Raw genomic sequence first — 9981 nt, 5'->3', positions numbered from 1 at the left:
TGAATGCATGTTTCTGCATTTGACATTGAGAGCATAGGTCATAATTTAGGTATATTTTTAAGATGGAAAAATGCAGTTTTACAAATGCTAAAAACATGTTTGCTATCAAAAAGTACGCCTAGGTTCCTAACTGATGACGAAGAATTTACAGAGCAGCCATCAAGTATTAGACAGTGATCTAGGTTATTACATGCAAAAGTTTTTGGTCCAATAATTAACACCTCTGTTTTTTCAGAATTTAGCTGTAAGAAATTGCTAGTCATCCAGTTTTTGATATCAACTATACATTCTGTTAGTTTTGCAAATTGGTAAGTTTCATCAGGTCGCAAAGAAATATAGAGCTGGGTATCATCAGCATAACCGTGAAAGCTAACACCATGTTTCCTAATGATATCTCCCAAGGGTAACATGTATAGCGTGAAAAATAAGGGGCCAAGTACTGAGCCTTGAGGTACTCCATACTGCACTTGTGATTGGTATGATACCTCTTCATTTACTGCCACAAATTGATGGCGGTCAGATAAGTATGATTTGAATCGTACTTATATAATCAGAATAAATAATTAATAATCATAATTAAAATCATAAAAAACAATGCTTAAAAATAAATCATATTATGAAAAGACAAATATAAATCATATTATTAAACAATGCTACTGCACGAACTTCAAAAACAGCTCAATCAATAAGATTTTATGTTTTATAATGTGTGTTTTTTAATGGAAGCTTGTTTCCGGCATGAAAAACAAGGTAATTGCAACTTTTTATATCACAGTTCTGACTAAAAATTCGGTTCTGAGTAAAAATTGGAATATAAATTCAGACTTGCCAGAAAAAGTCAGAATAAACTGATTCACAAGAAAAGAAAACCTGTTAATTGTGAGATGTAAATGCAGATTTGCAAGAAAAAAATTGTAATTGTGAGATATAAACTTAGAATTGCAAGAAAATAACACAAATTGTGATATAAACAGGTTTACAGAAAAAGTCCAAATTGTGAGATATAACTCAGAATTGCGAGAAAAAACACAAATCGTGAGATATAAACTCACAATTGCAAGAAAAAAAAGAACAAATTGTGATATAAACAGGTTTATGAAAAGTGAGATTGAATTGTGAGTCTGGAGAATTGTGAGAAAAAAGTCTGAATTGTGTCATATAAATTTTAATTATGAGGAAAAATTAATGAATTGCAAGATATAGCCTAAACTCAGTATTGCAAGAAAATAACACAAATTTTGATATTAAATAAAAAGAAAAAGAAAAACTCTGAACGGAAAAAAAAACATCCAAATGATAAGATATGGCCTCACATTTGCGAGAAAAAAGTTCAAATTGTGAGATATAAACTCAGAATTACAAGATTTAAAACAAAAAAAAATGTGTGGCAGAAATGAGTTTCCATAGTTTTGGCACGTACCTGTGTGTATAAACTGTAGGAAAGTTCTCCAGGACGGGGAGGATCAGCCATGACATCCAGAGCGATCTGACCAATCACAGGAGGGCACAGATCTCCCGTCAGAAGAACCTCAGCGTATAACATTACAGCTTCATCAACGTTCACCAGCTCCATATACCCCGTCCTGAAACCACACCTGCATCACACACAAACACTGAATGAGCAGACCTACTGGAGACGTCCCGGTCACTTCTACTGATTTTAAGTTTAATTAAATCAGAGATGTTTGTTGAGCAGTAAATCAGTATATTAGAATGATTTCTGAAGATCATGTGACACTGAAGACTGGAGTAATGATGCTGAAAATACAGCTTTGATCACAGAAATAAATTACATTTTCCCATATATTCACAGAGAAAACAGCTATTTGAAATTGAAATAATATTTCACTGTTTTTACTGTCTTTGTGATCAAAAAATGCAGCCTTGGTGAGCAGAAAAGACTTCTTTGATGATTTGGATTTATTATCCCTGATAAAAGGAATGATTATTTTGAAACTGACTCTCCCATGATGCCGTTGGAGAGCGAATGCAGCGAGGCCAACTGAACTCCATCAGAATAAGGTTCACCCATCTCAGCCAGAACACGCTTATAGGACACAAATTCTGAGCCGTCCGCAAAAACTGTGTCCTGATGAACCTAAGATAGAAAAAATATCGGTAACACTTTACAATAAGGTTCATTAGTTAACATTAGTAAACTAAGAATTAACAATATTTCTACAGCATTTATTAATCTTACTTAATGTTAACAAATGACACCTTATTGTAAAGTGTCACCAAAATATCATTATTACAAAGTAAAAAACATGACCAAATAATCAATTCAAATAATGAAGATTAAATCCTAAACACTTTCCTCATCGACCAACAAGAAAAGCTCTTCATCTGCAGCAAAGCGAATCACATCCTGAATGCACTCTCTGCTCTGAACATGACCTGAAAAACCCAAACATATATGACAATTTATCATTTCACTAACAAAAACAACCAATACTATGATGACACAGTTAAACACAATTATTAATATAAAAGCTTCCATATCTAACACTGTTTTTGCTCCTGAAATTTAAATCAGTGTTGCTGTCAAAACTTAACATAACAGTTACTATCTTAACATAACAGTACTGCTTCATATTAAATCACCCGCAAAATCATTATGAATATATTGTGTATATATTGTCCTGTACCTGTGGGGTTGCCAGGGTTACTGATGTAAATCGCCAATGGAAAGCTCCGCCCTCTCGACGCCTGAATGGCTCTGTTTAGCTCCGCTCTCCCAAAGCTCCACCCACTCTGCTCTTGCAGCTGATAGGTCACCGGAACCACACCCATCCTGTCCAGGAGGCGTGTCAGGGTGTAAGGGGCGGGGTCTGGGATCATAACCGCAGACACGCCCTCTGATTGGCAGAGCAGACGCAGCATCACCTGCATTCAGGTCGGTAATGATATGAGCTTGATGAACTTTATCATTGATCAAGGCCATCAGCAGTAGATCTTTACTCCACAATAAAAATATTTTCTGCATTGAAACATGCCTCTAATTACCCACAGCTGCAGTTATAATATAAAGGATTTTGGCTTGTACCATCAGAGCTCTCTGGGTGTCAACAGTGATGAAGACTTGCTCTGGACTGGACGGGACGCCTCCGTCCCGCAGAGAAATAGACTTTGCTATAGTGTTTCTCACATGCATTGATCCACAGGTCTCAGTGTATGAACCTGAAAAGAGAAGTGACCAGACAGCCAATCAGTTCCTGAGTCTCACAGGTCACATGACAGTTTTAGCAAATGTTGAAAATGAAAACTAAATATATATATATAAATAAATAAATAAATAAATAAATAAATAAATATATATATATATATATATACGGACACCCAAATTTAGTATCATTGTATAAATATTACTGTTTGTGTGTCACAGAACGCAGGTTTAAGAGGTTTTCAGGCGAGAATGTACTTGTACCTTACTGCTCGATTTCTGCTGAGGCATTCAGATGATAGAATTTGTCATAATGAACATGAAAGCATGGATCCATCCTGCTTTATCTCAAAGGTTCAGGCTGGTGATGGTGGTGTAATGGTGTGGGGGATATTTTCTTGGCACACTTTGGGCCCCTTAGTACCAATTGAGCATTGTTTAAACACCACAGCCTACCTGAGTATTGTTTCTGACCATGTCCATCCCTTTATGACTACAGTGTACTCATCTTCTGATGGCTACTTCCAGCAGGATAATGCACCATGTCACAAAGCTCAAATCATCTCAGACTGTTTCTTGAACATGACAATGAGTTCACTTTACTCAAATGGCCTCCACAGTCACCAGATCTCAATCCAATAGAGCACCTTTGGGATGTGGTGGAACGGGAGATTCTCATCATGGATGTGCAGCCGACAAATCTGCAGCAACTGTGTGATGCTATCATGTCAATATGGACCAAAATCTCTGAGGAATGTTTCCAACACCTTGTTGAATCTGTGCCACGAAGAATTAAAGCAGTTCTGAAGGCAAAAGGGGGTCCAACCCGGTACTAGCAAGGTGTACCTAATAAAGTGGCCAGTGAGTGTATTTGTGTGTGTGTGTGTGTGTGTGCGCGTGTGCGTGTGTATGTATGTATACATACATATAAATATACACACACACACACATGTTGGTTTTTGTGGTTTATGGGGACTCTCCATAGGCGTAATGGTTTTTATACTGAACAAACTGTGTGTGCTATTGCCCTACACCAACCCTACACCTAAACTTAGCCCTCACAGGAGACTTTGTGCATTTTTAGATTTTCAAAAAAACACCATTTAGTATGTTTTTTAAGCCTTTTGAATTACGGGGACATAGGCAGTGTCCTCATAAACCACATTCATATTGTAATACCTCTGTCATACCCATGTCATTATACACATTTGTGTCCTCATAAACCACATAAACATGCACACACACACACACACACACACATATATATATATATAAAATAAGCGCTGACAATTTTCCACAATCACACAGAATCTTTACCGATACTGCCTCCATCTAAGTGTCTGAGGAGTTTCTGAGCTCTGAGACGAGTGTCAGGAGGAAGAGCATCACCCTGGAGGATTCTGGGATACACACATCCAGCTGCGACCTGACAGACACAAGAAATCAATATCTATCACCATTCGCTCACTTCTCTAGTGTGACACGTTTCAGGATATACAGCAAGAAAAAAAGCAACGTGACTTGATTCAAAAGCAAAAGTTCTTTCAGAAGCAGAGTGCATTGTTACATATTGCCAAAAGATTATGAAGAGAAACATTCTGTTCATTATATTAACGCGCACTGATGAATCATTCACAGTAAAGCAGCAATGTGCATTGAAGTCAATAGTCGGTTTTGTTCGGACGTTCTGCTCCATAAAACCAGAGAGCAGGTCACATTCTGTGCTCTTCTGTAATTCAGTCAGTGATCATATGCTCAATATATCACTTATTTAAACAACAATTAACAACTTGCCTGACCTGTCTCACAAAGGTTATTGGCTTGATTCCAGCGCTGTGAGGGTCTCCAGAACTCAAATCCAGAACCTTCCTGAAGGACCCGTTCATATTCATCCCCTGCTAAAGAACAGATGTGATGTTAGCAGGGGCCTTAATTAGTCTAGGGACATTGAATCAATCGGAACCGCTCCGATTGATTCAAACTCGTGACTTCGATCATTCGGCTCAAGTGATTCACTTGCAAAAAAACAGATCAAAAGAGCCATTCATTTTCGAGTTTCGACATCGCTTGTAATGATTTTAAAGAACACGTATAGATGGGTGAAATTCAGAATCAGTTAAACCATTGCGTCGCAAAATAATTAACCGTTTCGGAGCGCTCTAATCGGATAGTGCATTCCGAATGGTGTGTTCTGCTTATGGAGTGTTTGTCCATCAAAATATAATATAATTTTGTATGTATAAACTATATATTTTATATTTGTATCAAATTTCCTAGTGTCCCACTTTAGGAAATGTGGTTTCGAAAAGTGGGACAGTAGGATTAGCCTAATGTGGGACAGTACTTTAGTCAGTCAAAAATGTGTGGTGGGGCTTGGTTTGTGGGACAAACATGGTTATTGACAGGGTTTTAGTGTTATTATGCTATATAAAATATAAAATAGCCGAAAGTTGTGTGTGAGGGGTAGGTTTGAGTGTAGGGTTAGGGGATAGAAAATACAGTTTGTAAAGCCAATAAAGCCATTCCACTTTATTTTATGCATCTAATGATTAATTCAATGAAATGTATTTCAGATTACAATGGCAAAGAGGAGAAAGACAGGGAGAAATTGTGAGATGCAGAGAGAGAGGCAGAATCGAGGAAAGCATAAGAGAAGGAAACTAAATCAGTGGAGGCAGGACAGGATGAAAGGAGCCATAGAGGAGTTTAGGCAGATCGTTGAGGATGGTGGGATCCCTCAGTTGAGACTGTTGGCCAGAGATCAGGAAACGAGACAATTAATACAAGACAGGTCAACTGGATGATAATTAACTAAACTAGGACAGGAAATACCAAATAAGGACAAAACGGTACTAAATGGAAAGCGACACGTGACAGTCATCAGAAGTATAAAATAATAATATCGGTGCGCATTTCAGCTTTGATTTGTCATAATCCATACAGTATGTAACAAACACCCATATGTACATAACTAATATTAAATGAAGAAACATCAACATTTAAATACAAAATAATTAGATTACACAGAGATAAAATTTTAAGATATTTTAAAATGTTTTACTGTAAATGCATGATAGAAAGAATTAAAATTGAGTCACATTTTATTTTCACATCCAGTTCTCACTATTATAACTTTTAACTCTGATTTTTACCTCAGTAATCTCTTAATTACTGCTTCTTAATAGTTAGTAAGGTAGTTGTTAAATTTAGGTATATGGTAGGATTAAGGAATCTAAAATATGCTCATGCAGAATAAGGCATTAATAAGTACTAATAAACAGCCAATATACTAGTAATATGCATGCTTATAAGCAACTAGTTAGAGATAATTGGTGCCTAAAGAATTAACTATATTACATATATCCCTAAAAAATATTTTCTTTCCAAAAACATTTTTTTTGCAGTAATTCAGATTACAATTTCACTGTATCTTATGGTAAGAGATTTTTACTGTATCTTTTTGCATTCTTTTTCTGTTTAAATCACAATAATGTGTTTATTTAGTGTGCATTAGTTTACCTGGTCTTCCTCGGCTGATGGTCGTCTGGTTTTCTTCAGATCAGACATGTCTTTAGATGTCTTCCGGTCGGCAGCAGCTCAGTGTCTCTCCTCTCATGCAATATATGGCAGTGCTAACAGTCCTGTAACTCTCAGTCATGTTTCATACAGCAGCACACATTTATTCAGCACATTCACACGGCACTGTGAGAAGAAGTGATACCTGGATTTATTCAGTTAAACATTTGCATAGCAGTTCAAAGAGGATGTTACGTCCCGGCAGGTGTGCCTTCGTTTTTCTCTCCCTGTTACGGCTGGCTCATATACCGCAACATAAAAAAAGCAAACAACGAATGTTTTAACAATATACTAATTTATTGTCAAACCAGGCAAAACAAATATTAAACAATCAAAAGAAACCGACGTCTAGGGGAGAAAACACACGCGTGTGGTTATTTAATAAACAATATCAGGCACTAAAAATAAATATGGGAGGACAAAAGAAATAATGTGAGAGAGATGAGAGAAGTGAAAGAGATAAGCCAAAAATCTCCCTCTAAATCACAAGTCTTTATACTTATAGTGAGTTAATTATGGATTAAATACACCTGTTGCCCAACTAACATCTGCACTGTGTAGCAGAGCCAGTAGGGGTAGACAGGCAGGCGTAACACTCCCTCCCTGTCATTTTCTTAGGATCAACTCCTCGGGACTGTTATTGTCTTAGGAGGTTGTGGCCTTCTCTGCCAATCTGGGCCATCGCTAGTCTTTTAAAAGAGACGTCTAGACGAAAGCCAAGGAGAGGCTGGTCACAATCTCAATGTTATTACTTCTATCTCTAGACTATAAATGAAAAGTTCGTAACATTTAATGGGGGCTCATAAATAATTTGTGACCATGTCGTGTATATGCTGGTGGTAACTGATGGTACTTTAGTTGGAGTATCGTGACAACATTTTTTTTTTTTGTTTATGTGTAATTGTGTAGCGGTGATTGTTTGCTGGCTGCGCATTGTGAGAATGTTTACCCTGCAGAATTTTATTATTACCCCATCATTAGAGCAGATTAATTCATGCAGGAAGCAAGATTTGTTTCTGATAGCTGACCACTTTTAGATTGTTGTGAGTAAGCAAAGACATAAAGAGTAAGTTGGTACAGTGCTTGATTGAGTTAAAAGTTATCCCTATGTCAAATACAGCTGATGATGTTGTTACTGGCTTAGTTTCAAGCCTTGAGAACGTTGCTGTGGAGCATCTCTGCCTCGGGGATGAGGATCTGCAAAATGGTAAAGCTGATGTTGAGGTGGAGGTGGAGTCCGATGCTAAGGCCGGCTTGCCACCTTTTGATGCATTCTCTCCCAGCTCTGTTGACTCCAGAGATGATGCGTGACTGAAGGTCCGATTGGCCCGGTTGCATTACGAGGCCCAAGAGAAAGCCCAAGCACGTCAGGCTGAGCTAAATCTGCGTTTGGCAGTTCACAGACTTGAAATTGAGGCTGACACACAGGTGAAGCTGCGACAGCTTGATCTGCAGGCAATGGAGGTTGCTTCTGGATCATCTGCGCAGCCAGACCCAAGTCAGGTCTCCACTGATGCTCCTCCGCCGGGTGACTTATCTCTGCATTCGTTTGACGTGAGTAGGCATATTGCCTTAGTACCTCAATTTAGAGAGTCGGAAGTAGATTCCTACTTTAGTGCATTTGAGCGTATTGCTATTTCTCTCCGTTGGCCTAAAGATGTCTGGTCCCTACTTTTACAATGTAAGTTGATGGATAAAGCACTGGAGGTTTGCTCTACCTTGTCGTTAGAGAGTGTAAAATACGACTCTGTAAAGTCCGCTATACTTCGTGCTTATGAATTGGTGCCAGAAGCATATAGGCAGAGATTTCGGGGACATAAGAAGAATTCTAACCAAACTTTTGTAGAGCTTGCTAGGGAGAAAATAATTTTATTTGATAAATGGTGCACAGCAGTGGTGTAGTGGTGCCTGGAGAAGTGGGTATACTCTTAATTTATGCCCCCAGTTTTTTTTGTTTTTTTTAAGCAGCTCTGCAAAGGATGAACTACCTGTGTCAAAAACAGTGACATGTAAAATAGTCTTGCATATTTAGTTCACTCCAAAATGGGCCAGTAATATTTGCACTCTGTTACTACTTCTGCTTGAGTAAGGATCATTATGAAAATAATATTATCCACAGAAGAGGTGCAGATTTTGCAATTCAAATAAATGTATAAATAGACTGCAGCAACTGATTACATGCTATTTTGTTTAGTTGTCTGTTCAGAATTGTGGGAAAATTGTGATCCCTATTTGAAACAAACAAAAAATCATGATTCTCAATCATTTAAGAAGTTAGAAATATAATAACTTTTTTTGTCTAATTGACAGGTTTTATTATTGATTATTATTGCTTATTTATTATTACCACTTGCTTTTAATTAGCTGAGAAATCAAATACACTGCTGGACAATAACCAATAATTTAATATTTTTCCAGAGTTTTCCTAATGAGTTTTATGATTTGTTTAGCCTAATATATAACTTTTTGTTTTTATTTTTTTTATTTTTTTTATCACAAAATAAGGCAGAAGTTATATTTTATTGCCTAGTACTGTATCTATTGCCAAGTGTAATAAATGCTATCGATTAGCACGGCATTATTCAGAATCAGATGCTTTTTTTATTGGCAGCGGCTATTTGCACTAAGTGTAAATAGCGATAGATTCTATTTACACTGTTAAAATAGCAAGATTTTCTGCTATTTATACTACTTATTGCAAATAGTGGCAATTATCTGCACCTCAGTATTGTAGTACATTATAAAACAGTACGCAATAATAACGTACTGAGTGTAAATGATAATTTTAATTCAAATTTATTAAATGGATGCCACCTTATTGGGACAATAAAGCCCTCCCTACACCTACCCTAACCCTACCCGATACTTTATTTCCAACTTTTTGATTATTTCCTTCATTTTTATTGAAAATAAATGCCTTTCTGATGTGATATGAGATTTGAAAAGGGAGAAAAAAATGTTTGGCAAAAGGTGGGCGCGGACTCGGGTCGATCGCGTCAAAAAGCATACGCCTTACAATCTACGCCACTGAAACTGATTTTGAATTAACTTCTTTTTAGTGGGCGGAGTTAGTGTAAATAGCCTTTGCCAACAAGATGGGCTATTTGCACTTAGTGTAAATAGACACTCCGTTTTGATTACCTGTAGATGACTTGGAAAAACACACACAAACCATAATGTCGCAATCATGCGTTTACTGTCTTCACGTTTCTTTTTATTCAGCTTAGCTACAGTAGAGATGG

General features: G+C 37.1%; 1 protein-coding gene across 1 annotated transcript in view; it reads right to left on the bottom strand.

The window, feature by feature from the left end:
• Positions 1-6730, bottom strand: part of gptl (glutamic--pyruvic transaminase-like) — a gene marked incomplete at both ends in the record, with an annotated part of 16591 nt that extends 9861 nt beyond the window's left edge. Inside the window, 8 exons of the mRNA XM_079433900.1 lie at positions 1421-1595; positions 1962-2098; positions 2318-2397; positions 2649-2886; positions 3047-3180; positions 4481-4589; positions 4963-5058; positions 6683-6730. Coding sequence (XP_079290026.1) covers positions 1421-1595; positions 1962-2098; positions 2318-2397; positions 2649-2886; positions 3047-3180; positions 4481-4589; positions 4963-5058; positions 6683-6730 — 1017 coding nt within the window. The remainder of the gene's footprint in view (positions 1-1420; positions 1596-1961; positions 2099-2317; positions 2398-2648; positions 2887-3046; positions 3181-4480; positions 4590-4962; positions 5059-6682) is intronic.
• Positions 6731-9981: the final 3251 nt, after the last annotated feature.

This window comes from Barbus barbus (genome assembly GCF_936440315.1).
Source record: "Barbus barbus genome assembly, chromosome: 14".
NCBI classification, from domain to species: domain Eukaryota; kingdom Metazoa; phylum Chordata; class Actinopteri; order Cypriniformes; family Cyprinidae; genus Barbus; species Barbus barbus.
The sequence above is the reverse complement of the archived record's forward strand: the minus strand, read 5'-3'. Positions and strand labels throughout refer to the sequence as shown.